This window comes from Brienomyrus brachyistius, chromosome 1 (assembly GCF_023856365.1).
Source record: "Brienomyrus brachyistius isolate T26 chromosome 1, BBRACH_0.4, whole genome shotgun sequence".
NCBI classification, from domain to species: Eukaryota; Metazoa; Chordata; class Actinopteri; order Osteoglossiformes; family Mormyridae; genus Brienomyrus; species Brienomyrus brachyistius.
The window spans coordinates 23,573,914-23,595,723 of NC_064533.1; the positions used below are offsets into that span (position 1 = coordinate 23,573,914).

The following is a 21,810-nucleotide window of genomic DNA, read 5'->3' on the forward strand; positions in this document are numbered from 1 at the left end:
AGTGGGGGATCATGAATCATAAAGAGGGGCCAGCCTATTTATTAGCCAATGAAATGTTTTGAACTAGTGAGAGACAGGAGTGCGGGTATTCCAGGGGCCAATCAGCTATCAGTTGGGACCAGTACCCCTGTGGCTCCACCCCTGTACAAAGTGCTGCTTCACAGGAACACCCACTGCTGTGGATGGGGGTTACCACAGGGGAGAACAGGACGTAGGTCTGTGGGGGGGGGTAGGGGGATTCAGAAGATTGTGTTGTACAATCAGAAATAATCACGCTGGCTGCCTGTCTCTGATTGCACCTCACAGGCCCGGGGGGGGGGGGGGGGGGGGTGTTTGTTTTGACATTGCACATCTATATTATGAAGACTTAGGGTATGTCCGAAATCCCATACTTGATTGCTATGTAGTAGGCGAAATACAGTATATGAAGTCAGCAGTATGTCTGAATCCTCAGTATGGGTAGAGACTGTAAATTAGTAGTATGTAGATGACATACTACATTTGCTAAATTTCTAAGTGTGCAAGGCCTATGGAGCCACAACCAGAAAACTCACTCAGAAATTTGTCGAGATGGCAGAGGAAGTGTTATCTCTGTACAAACTTAAGTAGAAAACAACACCCACTGACATACTTACATAATGTTTTATTCCCCTTGATAGTTTTTAATAATTTAACTTTTTCAGGGTCAAGATACGTCATTTGGTAAACATCTGGGTCAGGTAATATGCAAGATGGTGAGTCATTGGTGATCACAGTATGCCAGGCTGCATGTTCTCATGAATACATACAGTACATTCTACATTAATAGTGTACTGGTACTTCAGTATGTACTGTAAGTATGCAATTTCAGACACACCCAAACACATTCCTTGCTGTGCATTTAAGGATTCAGACATTACCAATCGATGCATGAGCCATCCATTGTAACTGTAAATTATAAAAATGACACATTTTATGTTAATCTATGACTCAGGACCCTCTTAATGTCATTTACTGGAAGACTCCCCATGTGTGGAGTGATTGCCTGTATTCAGAAAAACACGAAATCAGGCAGGCCTCATAATCGCTAATACAGATGACATGGCCTCCAGCTACATCTCATTTTTGCTAAGCAGGGAATGTAGAAAAATGCCCTTTTAAGGAAAATAGCAATCACTGGAATTTGTTCCCAATGTTTTATTCAGCAATCACAGGTTTACCTACTTCAGGGAATAGACTATACCAGCCAAATGAGTACGTGGGCACTTGGTACAACCTGAAACCTGTGTTCTGCTTGTGCTCACTTAATTTTACCATTTCAGCAGGTACATAAAACAGAGAAATTTCATTGAAATACAGTTGGCTAAGGTCTCTGTTCCAGACTCACCACAACCCTGAACTGGATAGAAAATGGATGGATGGATTATTATTCAGTCTTTGCAGTTGGACTTCTGTTAATCTGTCTTGAAAAACCCAGTCAAAACAAAAACATTTTCAGAGTACAAAAAAGTAAAATGATAAAATTCCAGTTATACACTTATCTCTTGAAGAGGTATTGCTGTGGATTAAATAACTCCATAAGAGTGATGATCTTTCAAGATGACAGACTTCCATACTTACAAGAGCACACTGTTACTGCTTATCACATTACTCTAATACTGGGTAATATTTTGACCAGAAAAAATTTTTGCGTGACTGCATGGAAACCGCCCTGAAGGATTATTAAAATAACTAAAATGTAAATGTACATTCAAAGCTGATGCAATGCAAATATGAAGTAAAAAATCTACTATCTATTATTTTCTTCATATCTATTACATCAGCTTAGGATGTCATTAATGTAATCTGGTTGTGTGTAACACAATGACAATAAACCTTTCAAAGCTGAATGATCCATGGGCTACGGGACACCTCACCGCCCTCAGGCTGACCACCCAATGCACCGTCTGAAAATGTGACCCTCGCTACGTGACAAAGGGACGAGTCGCTCCCAGAGGCCTACAAGGCTGGTGTCAGAAAGATCTCCCACACAACCATCTAACGATAAGACCACATGATCAGTCCACAGCTTTGTATTCACAAACCACCCCCACCCTCCTTCACCCAGTCTCCTCTCCTGCCCAGAGACAGATTAGCCCTCTCAAATAATCAGCACCTCACACCTTGGTGTAGTGATTAAGCACAATGGCAGTATCTTTCACTTGGTTTACACATCCGAAGCTCTGGTCAAATTAGATAAACGAGATTGTGAAGTGGTTGACAGTGAATCTTCTGGAAATGTGCCCCACAATTTTGTTTTATTGATTATTATATGTGTTGTACTAGAATGTGACTATATAATAATAATAATAATAATAATAATAATGCAACAGGGCTAATTTTGAAATGAACTGGTTGATTTTTGTGGTTACCGCATAACTTGCATATAGTGACATCATCACCAAGCAATATTAAGGTTGGTGTTTTGAATATAAGTTTCGGCAAGCTAAATATGGCAGAGACAAAAAATTTTATGGCAGAGACGGGATTGTTGGTGGAGGGTTGATGTAGGACTAAAACCTAAATAGTTGGGAATCAATTTAATGTTGCATCGTCAAAGAAGTTATATACCAAATTTTCACTTGTCAAGACAGTGCAACTGCAATGCCACTGAGTCATTTTAAATAGAGATTCTCTGCATGCTGTAAAGTTTTATTAAAACTGTGACTTAAAAATACCTCTTGATAATTTTCAAAGTATATTCTTTAAACCCTGTGTTTTGGCTCATATATGATCAGCAAACCACATGATAAATCAATTAACCAAAACTATCATTTTTTTGCAGCCCTAAAACATTCTGTCGATTAAGCCTGTAACATGACAGTGACTGGAGTCAGGCCCTTTTGGAGCCCAGACCAGAGTGGAGTCAGAGTGTAATGACTCACCTGATTCTCCTCTTCTTCATCTGAGGTGCGTTCTTCCTCCTCTTCTTCGGGAAACTCCACGTCGGATTCGCCCGATGCGATGGGCACACTCACGGTGAGTTCAGGGGCAGGTGTGTAGCCGTCGCCATCAGCGACAATGTGCCCGTCTCCACGGTGATCGATGAGGCCCAGGATGCCGTTGCCCTTCAGCATGAGCCCGTCCTTGACCTCCTTCCTCTTCCGCCGTTTATGGTCGAATAGACTGCAGACAGCCCGCCGCACCCAGTCAGCTCCGCGGTGGATGCGGGCAAAGGCTATCTGCAGGTTGTTCATTTCACCATCCTCATCCGTGGTCGACAGGTTGTCGGCACTGAAGGAACTGAGCAGCAGGGCCAGGAAGAGGTTCAGCACCTATAGTGGAGGACATCCCACAAGGGCTAGTAAATAAACTCAAACTAGAGTTCTGGTTTGCTTAAGAAGGGGTCCACCATGCCAATGAACCTGGACGCTGACTCTTCTCTCTATCCAAAACTATACTTCCAGGAAGCTTTTTCTTTCTCTTTTAAAAAATAACCAAAAACCAAATAAAGTAACACCAGAGATGTGCGGTTATATAACTGTATCCTGTAGTTTTGTTTATACTGGTTTTAAATGTCACATTTGTTGCAGGTTATGCTGGAAACTCTGTGCATCCAAACTAGCTGCATCTGGGTAGCTTCTGAGTAATTAGAAATGAACACCTAAATCAAGCTCCATCAGACACCATTGTCACCTCTTTGGCTGTTTACGGAATGTTGCAGGGGTTCCCAGGCCTGCCTTTGCATATATCTGTTACAACCCATTGCCAGGCAATCTGATTAAACTAATCAAGTAATCTCAGAGCCTGTAATTAACTGAAAGGCGGTGCACTGATGTATATAAAAAAAAATACTGCATAAATACACAGTGGCTTTTGAGGAGGACATTTGGATTTAGAGGTCGGTGGATTGATAAAAAAAAGTTTCGATACTAGAATGAGGGTGAAGGAAAAGAAGCGGTGCACCGGTCAGTCCGTATGGCATGCAACGACAGCCCTCGATGCCGAAAAGGCTAACATGCTCCACCAGCCCCGTCGAGATGAGTTACCGTCACTGGGCACAGTGACACAGGGGAAATGTGTTTTTTTTAAGACTGGGGCAGGTAGTCGAACCTTACAGGGGTTGAAGGTTCTGTTGTTTTTTAAAGCCACGCCCTGGCATGCAGTGGATTAATTACTATATATTAATTATAGCATATTAATCATCTGGCAAGAAGTTGGACACTATGGTTTCAGTGGTAAGCATTATAGGGTTGGGAATTGTAATCTACTGAGCTTGCAAGTGCTTCTTCTGCATCTCTGGTTCCCTCTTGTAGTCCACAGGCAAACCGGTGCCTCTAAATCGCCCATATTATTTTGTCTGTGTTTCCTACGCCAAATTGACAGCCCATTCAGGGTTTCCCCTGCAAGAGCCAGGATCTTCCCAGGATAGGCTCCAGGCTTCCCACAACCCTGGTGAATAATCGGTTACGCAAGAAGGATATTCATTCCAAAACAGGAATTAATAAAACATTATGTAACGGCAGGTGTTTTTTTTTCATCAAATGTGTCAGGAAATGAAGAATAGACTTTTATCACAGGAAAAACAAGTGTCTGGGATTGTGGATAGCATGTGCGTTAAGTACAAGGCTGCTACAAACTGATTTCCCTGGGGTCCACATCCTCTGTCGAGATACATATTTGAGATGAGGTGACTAGCTTGCTATGAACGGGTACAAATGGGATATAAAATTGATTAATCCAAGCTCTTTGTCAGGATATCTTCCTAGCTGCATAATATAAGGCTTCTATTTCCACTTGTTTAAGATATGTCATTACTACACAGGCTTAAGTCTGGTATTTTCATATTAAATTATCAACAATATAATCATCAAATTTGCATGTTGTTGGCTATTAAAAATAGGGTAAGCTTGAAGATTTATCTTTAATTGATAATATATTAAACGCATCATTGTTTTCCCAGTATAAATGTGTCAAAAGCATTAAAAAATATCCTGGAGTGTTGATGTAGATCTACAGATTTTTCTTTTGTTGTTATATGCAGGCAGACGCTTAGCAACCTCTGTTCAGGGCAAGCTTAACGTGCAGGCAATGCGCCGGGGAGACGGCTAAGAGCACCGAGGGCTGACTCTGACAGCTTTAATCCCGGGGGGGGGACAGAGGGGAGTGCCGTCGATGGAGTAAAAATAAGACCCATGGTCCCATGGCCAGGAGTCATTCAGTATCCCACACACAAGCCCTTCGTTCAAAGCTCCCCCACCTGATAAACATCTCAAAGCAATTCTCTAAATGTAAGAATTCCCGACTGATGAGTTAACACTCATTTAAGCTGGCCTCAAATAGGATATCTCTGGATTTGTTTTTATTTAAGTAATTCACTCATCTGTGCACCTGTGTCGAGTGATGTGTTAAATGAAATGATTTTATGTGATTTAATTTCAACTGAGATGGACAGGCCAGCGCCTAGATTTAACAGAAGTGGACTTTCTCAATGACAAAATGGACGGTTAGAGGACGGTGGTCTTGCATGTTTATCGCAGCCTTGGGCGCACCCTCTGTACGATGGCCACTGGGGGCAGGGAGAGGGGGGTTCAGTCGCCGTGGGACATGAGATTGCCAGTCTCCCTACAGCTTATCCTGAATGTGACAGGAGTAATTACCTGACTGCAGTTATTCTGTCCAACTAATCACAGTTCTGTAAAATGAAAACATTCTTTAAAAAGAGCTCTCGCACCTTCTCAGGATTGGATGGAAAACCCCCCACCATATTTGGCCTTGAGTAGACTGCTTATATCATGAAGCTATAAAGGCAAATTTGTTAGGAGTAATTCAGTGGTCCAGTCTACCAGTAACAAAGGAACATAATCTCTGTATGTTCAATTGTCAAAGTATTACGTCTACAGGAGAAGCTACGCTGGTCTGTGTGCACTAAACGGGCTTTTGTACCAAGCTCACTGTACACAGTAAAACAAAATGAGCTATTTGTGGTTGTTTCACTCCAGTCAGTGAGTAACTAGTCGAGCTACAAAGTGTTTTGTTAAACAGCAATATGGAAACCTCCTTAACTTTTAAACTGATTGCTGTGAAGCTGCATGTGAAGTTACTGGGTTAACTGCAAGGGGGGGGGCACATTTGCACTGTAGACATGTGGGACACGGCTGTGAAGTCTCTGCTGGTGTCGTCGCACAACATCACACTATCTGTGGGGCCCCGATCAAAAGTCTGCGCCTGTATATTGCGCTAATTATACGTGTTTTTTTTCTTCGTTCAATGTAGTAAGAAACGTATGTACTCAAGTATCAAGGTATGAAGAAGTGTTATGTATAATGCATTGCTGATATGAGTTATACATGCTTATTTCAGGGTGGTGCAGTCGCTCGATAGGGGGCACTGCAGTGTCACACCTCCAGGGTTGTGCTTTAGATTGCCTGTCAGTCAGGAGTCCCATCCAAGGTGTGCCCTGTGCTTCCCGGGATGGACTTCTGGCTCTCTGGAACTCCTCGTACCGGATAAGCAGTTATAGAAGATGGTTAGATACGAGCCTGGTGGATATGGCTTCTTGTCTGTTTGCCAAATCTGTGTGCTATGCATTTGTACAGTTTGTTTTGCATATGGGACACATATCCTTTATAAGCTGTCTCCTTCATATTCTGTATTTATATTGTATTTCTGTATTTATAATACTGATGTAAAACTGCTTTTATATCGGTTTCCCATCCTGGGCTTCACCTCTGTGTTTATCCGATGTCTAAACAGCCTGAACCAAAACATCCTAGGAAGCCTTTTAATCTCTGCACCCTTACATCCCAGAGCACGATGCTTAGCATAGCTCATTCTGCTCATCGGAAGGAGCAACAACGCCGTGATTTTTTATTGTATCGCAATAGACTGGGACTCACTGTCTGCTGTATTGACAGCTGACATCTGTGGAGCACTGGGGGGGGGGGGGGGGGGAACATTCCCGTGGTGGAAGCTGTACAGTTTCTCTGGGCACTACAGCTATGAACCACTGTGGGGCAGAGAGGTATCAGGAAATGTACAGGGGCTTTACATAAGTCAGGGAATGACATAAACTGTGCCACTGGGTCGAGGTACAGCCCTGTCGCAGTTCAGGGAATAACATAATGCTGAACAAAAGAACTCACTGTATGTTTTAGGAAGACCTATAGTTCAATGGAGCACAATGTTATTTGTTGATTTCGACCAACAAAAGTAAGCAAAGGCTACTTCTCTTCGTGTCCCTCGAAATATTCCCTACAGTCACTGCATTCTTTACTGTAGATAAATGGAAAAACCTTCCCAACAGATAAATTAGGCTCTGAGACTTTCTCCGGTCGAGCCGGTGAACCGAACCATGTGACTAGAGGACTCAGGCACTGAAGAACAGGTTTGTTTACCGTTTCCTGTTTTAGGGTCAGCTGGCAAGCAGGACTGGGTCGCACCAATGAGGCAGGGCTTGAAAGAGGAGCTGGGTTCATTAATGAATTAAGCTAAGATGGTACTGGTGTGCTTAGTCCGTGCAGGGACAGAGACTGCGGCTTCTGGGACTGTCACTAACAGGACATAAGCAAAACAGAGCACATCAATTTATACTCATTGAAGGGAACAAGGGACAGGCGGACCTAATCAATATGACCCACCAGCTTACTCTCCCCCAACACCACCCCCCACTCTTTGCACGCAGGGATACTACGGTGTAGAAAATATATGGTAAACCAGTTCCAGTTTAGGTTCTAGACTATAATAAATGTTACTGCTCAAACCCTGGTTTTCAGAGTTGCAAGGTGACCGTGCTAATCACTGCACCACCATACTGTCCCCTATTAAAAAATATACAATAGAGTGTAACCGCGTCTAACATAAAGTTAACTGAAATGTGAAGGATCTGAGCTTATTTGCACTGGTAATTATCTGTACTTTGTATATTTTGTTATAGTGTAATTGAGGCCCAGCAGTGTCTGCTTTCTGATCCAATGGGGGGCAGGGGGAGGGGGGCTGGATGGCACACAGGACTGGGGAATAGATTCAGTTTAGAGGCCTGTACATTTTCAGCTTCCATTGATGACATGGAACTGTGTCCAGGGGTGTGGACGCTCCACCTCAGTTTTTGCACCCATGTCCTCGGTAAGTGCTGGAGTAACAGTGGATCTCAGGGCACAAGCAAAGGGCCGTCTTTTAGTTCTGAAGGCCCACGATCTGCAAGCACAAACCGGTGACCTCAAAATGCTTCACACCATGCATATGGTAACCCACAAACAGACATTTTCCCAAAATCAAGTTTCAGAACTTATTGGTTATTTTCAAGAAAGGATTCTACTTGTTCTTTCACTTCCAAAAGGTTTCAGTTACAGAGAAACTTGTGACACCTTTTGCTTAATTGCTTATTTAATATGTTATTGTCATTTCCCACTGAGATAAACTTTATCTTATAGGATTTTATTTTTGAAGAAATCACATCAAGTCAGGAATTATACTACCCAGTATGGGCGTAAATTATGGGGGGGAGTAACCTTGCTGCCCAGCTGCCTTCTTGAAAGCATACATAAATAATGCTGGAGGCCTTGTTTACAGTGTTTTCTAAGAAGCCATTGAGCATTTTAAAGCATGGACAAGGCCAAATACATTAAAAGAAAAAGCTGGTGGAATTTCCAACCCACCACCCTCCATAGGGGAACAGAGAGAGAGACAGACTGTAAGAATTAATCTCCTTCAGCTGAGGGTGTGATTTCAGAGCTGGTTTCCCGCTGCACGGGTGACCAAGCAAATATTCCCTGTCTAAAAGAAGTCAGCTGCTCGATTGCGACTTGCCAATCTGTCGACAGTTGTCTCTCGTAACAGAAATGATTTGTGCACTCGATTCATGATTCACGCATGAGTCACAGATTTTAAGGCCCCAGACTAATCTCCAGCACTCACAGACAGGAGAGCTGTGAAGCAAAATGACATCCTGTGGCAAAGGGGATACAAGCGTGGAACATAATGCATGGGTGGTCTTTGCACTTTTGAGGGCACCTGCTCTTCAAGGACCACTCCATCTTATGAGGGCTGGAGGGGGGACTTGCACTAGTTTCAGCCGAAGAATAAGCCCTCCTAGGCAACCACGGTTGAAGCTGCCTTTACCTGAACTGATTTTTTTAGGCTTCTCTGATATCCGTCCTGAAAAAGATGGAAGATCATCAGCTACTTCTCCTACAGAGAAATTATTATTTAGTACAGCCCAAACCGACAGCCTGTGGAACATCAGTGACAGGAGAAGTAGTTCCATGCCAGCTCATCCTCTTCACCAGAAAAAAGTGCTGAGATAGCAACTGCATATATATATATGAAAAAAAATCGGCATCCGTAAGGGTCATATTAGGACAACTGAGGAAAGAGAGCATATCACTAGTGCTTCATAATGCTACCGTTCGGCCATTGAGTGGGTTTCCTAGTAAGGAAGATGAGCTGTGTGTGGGTGCTGTAGGGGCTGGGATGGAGCTAGGAGCTCAGAAGTGAGACTCAAGCAAGGATGCATCCTTGCCTGTGAGGATCTGTCTGTGTTTTCTCAAAGGAGCTACCTTGATGTTCAATGGTTCTGAGCACCTGCCATGCAAAAACTCTACAAGTGCTGCAGCCGGTAACGGAAGAGTTGATCGATCCTTTATGAGCCCGGGGGAAAGAAGTTTTGAACGGCCCCTGAACACGGCCTAAGGACTGGGACACGACGACGCCAGAATATATGAAAAGCATTTGACGGTCACACTTAAAGCACCGCGCATTCAGCAAATCATGCTACCACAAGATGAGAGAATGAGAAAAATGAATAAAATGCATCATGCAAACCTTGCTGATGTAGCCTGACATCTTACGGTGCTTCCATGTCCATGGGCACAAACAATCTAAAGAAGATTCCTTAAGGGAATTACCATGCCAGGTGGTTTGGCTTATATAACAAATTTCAGGTAAAACACACCGTGGCAAAATAAGGGACTAGATCAGCAGCTGACGTAAAAGAAGCATGGAGAGCCGCAAGCTACCCGCAAAAGGTCTCACATGGACGTGGTACATTAAACAGGACGTTTCCGTGCAAATTAAGGACGGTAGAGGCTGAATGAAAGCGGATGGGAATTGCAGTGTATGGAGGAAATTAGCAACCACTTTCATCCAAGGGACCTACGGGGCTGACGTCAAACACCTAGAAAGAACGTCAAAGTCCCATCTGGGATTCAAACTGGCAACTGCTCTGTCATGATTAGAAAAAACTTTTAAAACTTTTTTTGAAAGCCTTTGCTGCTACACAAAACATTAGCTATTTGGTTAAGTCTGTATAAATTAGCGCTAATATTCAAACGGCAAGTAAATGTCAAACCATATTTCCCTGGTGCCAGGTTATACTAAAGCTCTTTATGAAACTATTACAAATAGACTGTTCAAGGCTGGCATTTGACTATTTTCATATTTTTTTTACGATTTTGATATTTTGTCCATTATGCACAATCAAATAAAATTTAATCAGGTTACATGAATCAAAATTGGTATTTGAGTTAAAGTTTCTCATGTCGCTTGATTTTTTAAAAGTCAGATTTATTTGTTGCAAGTGCCTCGAACGAGCAGTTAGCAGTTTGCTATGGCAGCTTGTCGTGTAGCTATTTGACAGTGGCATAGAGAGATGAGCCACTAATGCTCAGATTTAGCTAGCGTCTGCGCATCTACATGTCAGCTTTAGCTAGCGCCTGCGCATCTGTCAGCTACACGTCAGCTTTTAGCCAACCGGCTGCAGCGACACCAACTGGTATGTGTTGTGACAAAGGTGATGAGCCACTTTATGCATGTGTTACAGAAAAGGAAAGAGGTTAAGGAGTGAGTCACTGTCCTCGTTTGCCCTTCACCTCGCACGCAAGATCAACTGCCAATTGTCACCGGTTGTAGAATTTTCCCTAACATGCAAATTCCTGAGATGCGACAGCATTTACTGACATGTAACAAGAGTTGAAACATCCTGCAGTCTTAAGCCTATAATTAGATCATTACCTATGAAGCCAGAAAGAAGCAGCTGACCTGTGTTATCATGCAGTACCTCAGCAGGAACAACAGGGGGCAAATATGTCAGTCAGAACAGGGTCATTAACAGGAAGCTCAAAGAAAAATAAGAGGAGCCCTTATAGATACAGGCAGGCGCTACGTATAACAATAGTAATTAATAAACGTGGAAAATCCAAATAGCAGCTCAGCTCTACAGCACAGCTACCATACACAATAAAGGGCACCCTGAGTACAACAATAAAGGAGATATTCAAAATATAAATAACCACTGCTGTCCCCATAATCCATGCTATCATAATTATTATCAGTTTCGTTAATGACCGCTTCGAGCTGCCCCCCCTTTGTAAATAGCGACATTTTAAGGGTCCCTGTAAAAAGGAGAGGCTTCTGACTCCCTCCATTCAGCCTGGCCCCGAGAACTGACGGCCAGCTATTCTCTGGCTGGTGATGGGCAGATCAAGCGTGCTGAGATATACAGCAGGCCGCCTTTGAAGGCAGACGTCTGGGCCTCGGTCACAATGGCTCAGCCGGGCGATGACGTCCAACCCCTTTTTGAAGGTCCCATTCGCTGCTGAATGGCCAGGACCCTGCTTAATGTTATCTCAATTAGGCACGAGTGGCAGGCGGCAAGAGACTCACCCAGAACGCAGCCCTAAGTCAGGGGCCGAAGAGGACGGACACTCACACGCAGTCTGGGTAAAGCCCATCCTCTGACAGTCATGCATTCAGCAAAAAACACCTCGCGTTGATGAATGAAGATACCACTGAAGATGCCACTTTGCTAGCGGTCAGGTAATTGCTTTATGTTTTCCCCTCCAAATTCACTAGATTACCAAATTAAGAAATTTGTCTCACTTATGACACACCATTTTCCAGGATTCCCCCCTAGGATCAGTAACGTCCATCTTATCTCAACTTTTTTTATTATTATTATTATTAATTGAACATTGGAATATTGATTATTAAATTTTTCCCTCTGGGAAAAATACACTATGAATATACAAAAGTCATAATCAAATGATAGATTCCAAAGTGAAATATGTTTCAGAGAGGGAATAAATGGAGAAAGAGATGCTATGGGCACCACCATCATCATCATCATCATCATCATCATCATCATCATCGTCGTCATCATGGGCGTCACCGCCATGGGTGTGTCCCCCTCACATTTCATAATTATTCGTTTGGACCCCCATACATTTAACATAAAATATTAGTTTCATGCCAGTGTGTCCCCCCCACATTGAAAATGCTTCTGACGCCCCTGGTCATCAGACACCAACACTGTCTTGGGAATAGAAGTTTTCCAAAATATTTCCGAAAGTCTAGAAAACTCATAAAGTAGCAAAATCCTTGGCAAAAATTACTCTATGACAACGGCCCAGAAGTGCAACAAAACAGCCATGTAGATGTCAGTAGCCAGATGGTGTAGAGAAAGGAAAATATAGATCATGCGTGGAGAAGGTTCTGCTGACTGTGCACCTCTGTTATCTGTTAAAGTACTGCCAAGAGGTCTTGTGTTTCTGGGAGCCAAACTTTATTTTTAGCCAGCTTTAAAACAGGAGAGCGTCCCCACATCCAAGGACCGTCTCAGATGTATTGATTTTGACAAAAAAAAAAGCCTTTTACGGTGATGTGACTTTCATGATTTCCAAAGACAAAATGGCACCAATTTACATGGTGGTCCACTTTTCTCCACCTCCCCCTTCTAGCAGGACATTCTGCAAGAAATCTAATGTGGCACCTTCTTCACAAAGCGCAGCATGCCTTCAGCGCGTGGCCTGTCATTTTCCTGACATTCCGGTACTCGTTTGTGGGAAACTCCTTAAAATGTGCTCTGGATACTGGTGATTGTGTCATATGATGGTTAATCCCATCGAGTTCTGCATTTTATTCACTCGCCAAGTTCTGATTTCCTCTTTCTTTGGGTTAATCTCATTAAATTCTCTGCATTCTCTTTCCTTTCCTTTCACCTATTTCCTTTCTCTGTAATAGCACAATAGCACTCTTCAAATGTTTTATTTGCAGGTATTAACCTCATAATACAGGAGCCTCATAGCTACGGAAAAAAATAGCACTGGCTTATCTGTGCGCCGTGGTGACGTTACAACCTGATGTGAACTATCTGATGTCTTACTAAGGTTTATAATGAAAACACACATGGGAGCCCATATTATTTGTATTTAAGTAATACAACAATTACTTGGAAGAATTTTTACAAATAACTGAATAGGTATTCCTTAAAGGATTTAATAAATGTTTAATTAAACTGAGATTCAAAACTATGTAAAATATTCTCATCGCATGTTCTTTCAGGAACATTTTATATAGGATTATAACAGCAGCGAGATAGGCATAGTTTTTTTTTGTCTCTAAATCTCCATAATAATTTTCTGCTTGTATTCTATAACTTTTTTGTCTACAAAGTTGTCAGAACCATGGACACACAGGGTATATACTGTATGAGCAACTGAAGCTGCCTTTTTATATCAAGGGACTGAAAACCGCTGTGACATTTGACATGAAATAACCATTCGCTGGCTTTTGAAGATCCCTTTTTGAAAGGCGTGCTACATTTTAGTCAAAACAGTTTGACGAACCTTCCTTTAAACCAAAGTAATTCCTGTATTTCCAAATATGTACAATATCACATTGACAACACTCAACTGCAAGTGGTAAAAATATTTGCTAGGCATAAAATAATTACGTAAACTTTATAATTGTTGATTGATTGACTAATGAATTGATTGATTAACTGGAAAATTAATTCATACCTAACAAAACACACCACACACACATTTTGCAAGCAGACAACCCATGTATTCTAGATATTATATTAATATCTTATAATATTATTATATTAATTATATTATTATATCTACCTTAATGGGACTTCTGTGTTTTTGCTGAAGCATTATGGTCAGGGGCGCTGTAATGCATGGGCTTAACCGGAGGGGGCTTAACCGGAGGGGGCTTACCCGGAGGGGGCTTACCTCCCGCCAAAATGGAACCTTGGTCTGCAACTTTTACCTTTGGAGCACCTCAAGAAATTCAAATGTCCCAGGAGCCTCTCGTCATGTGAATGTGCCTCTGGCTGTAGTGTGGTGTGCACGTATTTTAGATGGTATGTGGATTGACAGGAGAGGTGGGCAACCAACAATCAGAAGTATGGCTCATTTAAGCTACGTCCTGACAAGGGAACATAGGGAAGGATGAAGCCTTCAGGCATCCGCTACTGCAACCAGGCTAATGATAAGACTGTTCCGTTCGTATGAATCATGGCCCCCCTTATGCTTCCCCCCCCCCGACTCGACCTCGAATGGGAGGTAGAGTCAAGCCCGTGGGACAGATTGACTTTTGTATGCTGTGAGCTGTAGAGATGGAAGCAAAATGGCGGCTAAACAGCAGAGTTCAGCATGACACTGGGAAGGCCCCAGTTACCAGTAGTCGCTGTAAGAACACCTTCCACACTATAGCGGGCCACTCCAGCGGGGCAGGTGACAACGGAGGATGGGCTGGTGGAGAGACGATCATAAGATACTGCCTTTTGGGCTACAAATCGAGGCCTAAATTGCTAGGAGGTGGTAGAAGTTATTCTTTAAGACCAATCAGGAACATCCATGAAATCCTCCAAGAACAGCTGCATTCAGTTTCAATATATCCTTTCATAAAAGATTATTATTTATAAAATGGTCACTAGCATATAAAGTTTACCAGAGACAAATTCTCTTAGCTTAAGTAGCTGACCTTTATTTACATTTTTTCTGGGCTCATTTATGTGTATAAACTTAAAAAAACAGCTTGTATTTTATCGAGGTTTACATGGGTAATGCATTTGTTACATTTATTGAAATCTGCTTCTATTTGCCCATATGCTAATATGCACTCAATATCACATATGTACAATAGTATATGCTGATGTACAAATGCAAAGTAAATGCTTTCTTAGAAGCATTCTTAGCCATAAACATGGAAACTATTATTAACTATTGAAATGAAATATGAAGTCAAGGACCCATCAGGGAAATTTATACTACAAAGATCAGATCACGGGGACAGCGTTTGACTCAATGAGTTAGAACACTGTGCTTGTGATTGGAAGATTCCTGGTTCAAATCCCAGGGTTGAAGGAGTAACCCCCAATTGTTCCAGAGACTGTTGACACAGCTTTCTCAAAAAAGTGTCTGCTAAGTAAATAAACAAAAGCAAAACTTCAGGGTAAAGGCCCGTCACAGACAGACGTACTGCACCTTTAAGAGTAGGCGGGTCTAAACCACATTAGCCTTGCCCTCATTGGCTACCTGGACTCCCCCAAACCCCACATATCTGATAATACTACTTTATCCTCTATTGACCTCACAGGCTCAGTCATCAACACAGGTATACAAACTGAAAACAGAGCCGCCCCCATTGACAGCAAAGGCCGAACAATGCTCTGTGCTCATAGACTCAGGCTACCTGTCAACGAACATGATTTTTTTACCATCTGTTACCAACGTCTGCATCTGGTTTCCTTTGTAGTCCATACTTAAGGCGCCCAGTATGGGGTATTAAAAGGGAAAATATCCCTCGGCTGTTTCTTATACATAATACTACTACTAATAATAATACATTTAATTTATAGGTGCCTTTCAGGACACTGAATGTCACCTCATAAATAATAAAAACAACAACAAACAGTATGGCACCAATAAAATCAGAGATGGCAAATCAATACTCATTTCAATCACAAATCATAAGCTTTCAGGCAGATGGACTCAGAGTGAAACGGCAGCCTAAATAAAGAAATGAGTTTTTTGTGTGAAATTGTATTAAATTGAGAACATGGTGAATGTGACCCCAGTGATCCCATCATGTTTGAATAAACGCTTAAATTAATAGCGTCCCTGCTGCTCCAAGTCGTTGGGATGAGCTGCGCCATAGCGATTAGCGCTAGCGCCTGCCGGGAAGCTGGGACTCTGAGGAATGCCGTCGTCGTGGCGAGGCAGGGTCCTCTGTCCCATCCCCATGCCACCCCCCCGTGACCCTGACACACACAGAGGCACACATACCACACACACGCAGAAGAGTGACGTTTCCACACAGACATCCACACACCTGTTGTTCGGGGTGTGTGAGGAATGACGCAGTGGTAAAAAAAAAAAACCTTAGCTGGAAATCTAACTAAACACGGGGAATGAAAGTGAATGAACAACCTGCACTGTTGTTTTATGGCTTTGCTTGCACTACTTCGTCACTGCTATCATGAGGTTTATCTGTTTTTCATCCACATGCACTAACCAGTTGTTTAGTCATGTGACAAACAAAGTGATTAGATTTCATACTTAACTAAAGTATAATGCGAAAACAGAGACTGGGAAAATGGAAATATCAGCACTGGAATCCCAGTTCATTGTTTTGATGCAGAGAATGTTTTTGACCTTTTCCAGTTATGCATAACGCTGTGGAAGTGTAATAAAGGCAGAGTAGTATCGAGGTTTTCATCCATTTTCACAAGACTTGTACTTGTGGAGGGTGGCTCAGTGAGCAGCCCTATAGCCCCCAAAGCACCACAGCTGGGGGGGGGGGGTTTGCATCTTCTCCCTGTGTTTGCGTGGCTTTCCTCCCACAGTCCTATGCACTCTGAGATGAGCTCCAGGCTCATGGCGGCCCAGTGAGGGATAGGCTGTTACGGAAGATGGATGTGTTCATTCTCTGCATCACAGGAAGTCGTGTCATAGAAACCATCCACCCTGTGCTGTACTGCATTCCACATCCAGTGGCAGTGAGCCTAGAGTCACAGAGCCACATTCAGTGGCAGTGAGCCCGTGCAGGGGGCACCCTGGACGGGGTGACAGTCCACTGTAAGGGACAAACCCACTCAAGGATCCTTAGAGAAACAAATGCATCTAACTGTACAAGCATGGAGACAGGGCAAGATTCAAAACCCTAAGCCTGGAAGTATACAGCCACACAGATACCCACTGAATCACTGTTTTACTAGCACACTTTCAATGTATTCAGCAAAAAAAAACAGGACATGGCCTTGTAAGCAAAAAACATGGAGGGGGGAGTAGAACATATCACCGTATGTACTGGACAACAGTATGTACCAGGACGCCCTACTGACAGCATGGCGCTAGACCCGAACAAGGTTATGTCAAATGCTGGCATTCTTAATAAATGAATTAATTATGAAATAAAAACAAGCCGTGTTTTTGCATTTCACTGAGGTCACAGTAAGCGTGCAGAACAATGAGAAGATCAGACGTTTCATCCCGAGGACTTGGCCGCGTAACGTGAAGTACAGACCAACTGTCACTGGTGTGGGGCTGCAGAAGCCGGAACGCCTGGAATCCCGGGAGGCTGCGTGCTTTTCCTTTACGAACCAGTAACTCAAGAGCCTGTCGAGTGCTTGGATTATTTCCCGATGCAACATTCTAAACTGATTCGCACTAGCACAACATCAAGCGGTCATTCCAGTGGAGCAACATCCAAGCTCCAGTTAATATTTACTTCTATTGCTAGATATGTGGGAACACTTGATGGTGTTGATGGCGATGAGTGGCTCCCAGTTTGTTCTCTTTTAGCTATTTTGATCAAAGCAGTAATCCAGTCCTTGTATCGGGGATTAAGGGTCCAAGGCAATTGACCCCAGGGCCACTGTTTCTTTCCTTGAGTTTGAATTTAAGGTTCTCAATTCTTGTTAATTAGAATGTAACTTGCAGACCACCTCTGAAGCGATTTTTCCAAATGGAGAGAACATAATTCATATTTCTCACCATTAAAAGGGAAAGTGGCCTTTGTTGTGCAACTAGCAATCAATAGGTAATATATCTCTTTTGGTTTCCCTGCAGTGGCCTACATCCTCCAAGCCAACAATGCTCTCTAGCGCAGTAACAGCTGTCCATGTGGGGAGGGAAGTGGTGAGGGGGGTGGGGGTCCACCCTGACATCCCCTAAATACATGGCTGCATTATGCTATTTCTGTGCACAATGTGTGTGCGTGAGAAGTGAGCGGAAGGGACAGTGTGACCAAGGTTTGTGGCAGCTGGCTTCCGACTAGACGCGCTGAACCTCGAAGGCACGTATTCCGGAAGGCCATCCAATTGGCCAAACAGGTTCCGGAACTTGGGATCAGAGGTCACGCAACTTTGGAGCGCTGGGTCATTAACAGCTTGGCAAGCCATAATGAATCAACGGGCAATAGGAAAAGGGCAAGGGTACGAAGGCACATACTTCCCAGGGCCGCTGCACCCCTGAACATGAATACGCATACCCAATGCAAAACAGAATCTGGCTATCATAACTGACGATTCACACTGCATTACATGAACCGGCTAGATCAATATAGTGCAAGAGTCTTTTGAAGTTCAACTTGGCTGGAGGGGCAACTTCTCATCTTCAAGGAACGTCTGAGAGCCCTCCTGGGAGAGCCCCCTTACCATACTACAGAAACCACTGAGTGGTCAATTTGGGAAGCCGTACACAGATGCATGTGGTGACTGTCTTCCTGTTACAAGAAAAAAGTCACAGACGCCTTTGCCAAAAACTCCAACCATGGGAAAAATTATAAGGATTGGCATGCTTGCCGGGGGGTGTCGGGGGGGGGGGACTTCCATGCAGCTGTAGAGATAATAGTTGAGGATGTTGACAGCGACACGGGCAGTATTTCGTGAAATCTGAGAGCGCATCACGTCGACGTTGACGAGGCACCCTTTGGAGCTTCTGACAGCCCAGTTAAGCGTCCGTCGCATGAACCTTCTGATGCGATCACATGTATGACACACCTACAGGAGGAGATTTGCATTCATTACCAAAACTAAAGCCTGTCAAAACATGGAAAGGCTGCTTTGCTTTAGAGACTTTGTCAGCGCTAGGCTAAGCGCTATTCTCCGTACTCATGCTTCTGCTCCATGGGAAAATTACCATCGATTGCACGCATTTCCACTCAGCATTGCTCTTGAAAATTTCAGAACAGAGTATAAACAGGAATTTGGTATTTAAGCAGCTACGCGTCATAACATTTGCATTGCTTTGAAACTGCTTAGGTTTGGATTAGCAAAGACAATAGAGTTACAGATGCTCTCTATGCTTATAGCTGTAAGAATCTCCTGACCCACAATGGAAACAATCATGTTGTTTCTCCCTGAATTCAATCTGTTCTTAGCCCACATTCTGTGCTTCCGGGTGGCCGAGTCTGCAGCAGATTACGGACGTTCTGCAGCTCTGTGGAAACGATAGGTGAAGATCAGAAAATCTGACATGAGTTTGGTCTAACGGGTTTGGTAAAGTCATGCGGCAAAGCAACTCCATTCAATCAATAAAAGGAGGCCTTATAACTCACTGGTAATGTTCCATTTGATGACAAAACCATAGCATCATTTCTATAGTAAGATGTGCTCCTTCTACTGCAAGCATGAAGTAATGTACATGTCTCAAATACTACTGTCTTCCTAATGGCACTTAATGATCTGAGGTACTGATTTGAGCCAAAAAGTTCCATAGCAGCAGACTAAAATAACTTTGTGATCATGTCATACTGAAGGGAATGAATGCAGATAATCTCATTGGCATAGCTAGGTCATTCTGTATATGGGTCAAACTATCAGTCGCACTAGGCCACATCACTCACCTAATATGTTCAGCTTCACAGGGAATTCCCGACCAATGCTACAGACTTAGCATATTATGACGCCTGCTTCATTTAAAGAGATGGGCTACATACCAGTCGGACAAGGGAGCATGCTTGTCATGAGAAATCATGGGAATTTCTCCATTTGTAGCAGCTACATGTGAAACGATATCTGGGAAACCACCAGCAAAGCGTAGCAACATAGTGGAAAGACTGAAGAGCTGTATCAGTATGAACTTATAAAGAGGGTGAGCTGTCATATGGTCAATGAAATTGCTAACAGCATTGCAGCAAAAGAGTTGAATCAGTTAGGGTTTAAAAACGAAGTGAGGCCTCTTATGGATAAATCAACCACCAGGAGCATAACAGCATTAGGATAACAAAGACTGAAAGGCTGGAGAGATGTATCCAATATGGCTTACAAACAGGGTGTGGCTCATGAGTTCTCCAATGTCGACCTCATAAACTGAAGCCTTTGATTCATTTAAAGTGAAACTCACCACGAGGTTCCCGATCACCATGACCAGCATGAAGACGAGCAGGCAGAGGGGCTGGCCGGCGACCTCCATGCAGTCCCACATGGTCTCGATCCACTCGCCGCACAGTACCCGGAAGACGATGAGGAAGGAGTGGAAGAAGTCCTTCATGTGCCATCGCGGCAGCGTGCAGTCGCTGGAGATCTTGCAGACGCAGTCCTGGTAGTTCTTCCCAAACAGCTGCATCCCCACCACAGCGAAGATAAAGACGATGATGGCCAGCACCAGGGTCAGGTTCCCCAGGGCGCCCACTGAGTTGCCGATGATCTTGATCAGGGCGTTGAGCGTGGGCCAAGACTTCGCCAACTTAAAGACCCTCAACTGACAGAAAGTACCATTGTCAGAAATGTTGAGGTTACACCACAGTACATATCTTAAACATCTGCTTATCAAAGTAAGAAAGAACAGCTTTTGTTGATTTTTTTTTATTGATATTATTCTCACAAAACCTTTTGTAATTAAGTAAATCTCCAGCTTTTAATGCCAAGACTGGTTTCAACCGTATCAATACTGTGAATTAAAAATATACTTTAAATACCCCCCTAAAAGAAAATGAGCGGTTTTGCCAAACAGGATTTAATGGGTCTTTTCAGAAATTAATAGAGATTCTACCAGCTATTGATTTCTATTGTGTGTTTTAGCTATTTAAAGGACAATAATTACGCTGCAGTCCAAACATTCCTCATCCAAGGCTGAGCATCTAATTACAGTAACACAACATGCTTGCATTGTTTGTTTGGCAGATGCTTTCCTCCAAAGCAGCGTGCGGGAAAGTGCGAATAAAAAGGGCATCTAAGAACCAAGAGCGTGTATAATCTGGGGATGCGACAAATCAATGGCAAGTGGATTTTACATATGCAAGATTCTACATCTATTTTTTTAGCAGATGCTTTTCACCTCATAAAACAACTTAAGATGCAACACAAGGTCTATAAAATAAAGTAAATATGAAATACATTTATATATCAATAGACAGGTGGCACAGTGGTTAGCACTGTTGCCTCACACCTCTGGGGCCACATGTGTGGGGATTGCATGTCCTCTGGGGACTCCAGTTTCCCCACACAGTCCAAAAACATGCTGAGGTTAATTGTAATTGCCAAATCGTGCATGTGTGAGTGTGCCCTGTGATGGGATGGAACCCCATCCTTGGTGGTTCCCTGGCTTGTGCCCATAAGCTCCAGACTCCCCATGACCCTAAATAGGACAAGTGGTTTCAGAGAATGGATAGACAGATATTTCTGCTCTGTGTATGTGGTATACAGTGTGTATATCAGATCTTTTGTGTGCATATAGTCCTGGGTTTTGCCCATCGGAACGGTTCATTGTCGGTCAATCAATTAGTTGGCATTGACTACTACCTAGGCCCAACTTAATAAGCCGATTTCACTGCATCTTGGATGGGAGGTGCTCGCGGCACTGCCTGCCTCAGGTCACATGGACTCCGATCCACACTGGGTGTTGCGAAGAGTCATCTCCAAATGACGGGCGCTTACCAATCTGAAGGAGCGGAGCACAGAGAGACCCTCCACGTTGGAGAGTCCCAACTCCATCAGGCTTAGGGTGACAATGAAGCTGTCGAAGATGTTCCAGCCCTGCTGGAAATAGTAGTAAGCGTCCAGGGCGATAATTTTGAAGACCATCTCAGCCGTGAAGATCCCCGTGAACACCTAGTGGACAT

General features: G+C 43.3%; 1 protein-coding gene across 1 annotated transcript in view; it reads right to left on the reverse strand.

The window, feature by feature from the left end:
- Positions 1 to 21,810, reverse strand: part of LOC125744379 (sodium channel protein type 4 subunit alpha-like) — a 117,142-nt gene that overhangs the window by 24,307 nt on the left and 71,025 nt on the right. Inside the window, exons 15-17 of the mRNA XM_049016125.1 lie at positions 21,626 to 21,799; positions 20,094 to 20,450; positions 2,904 to 3,293 (exon numbers count right to left, since the gene is read on the reverse strand). Of these exons, the coding sequence (XP_048872082.1) occupies positions 2,904 to 3,293; positions 20,094 to 20,450; positions 21,626 to 21,799 (921 nt within the window). The remainder of the gene's footprint in view (positions 1 to 2,903; positions 3,294 to 20,093; positions 20,451 to 21,625; positions 21,800 to 21,810) is intronic.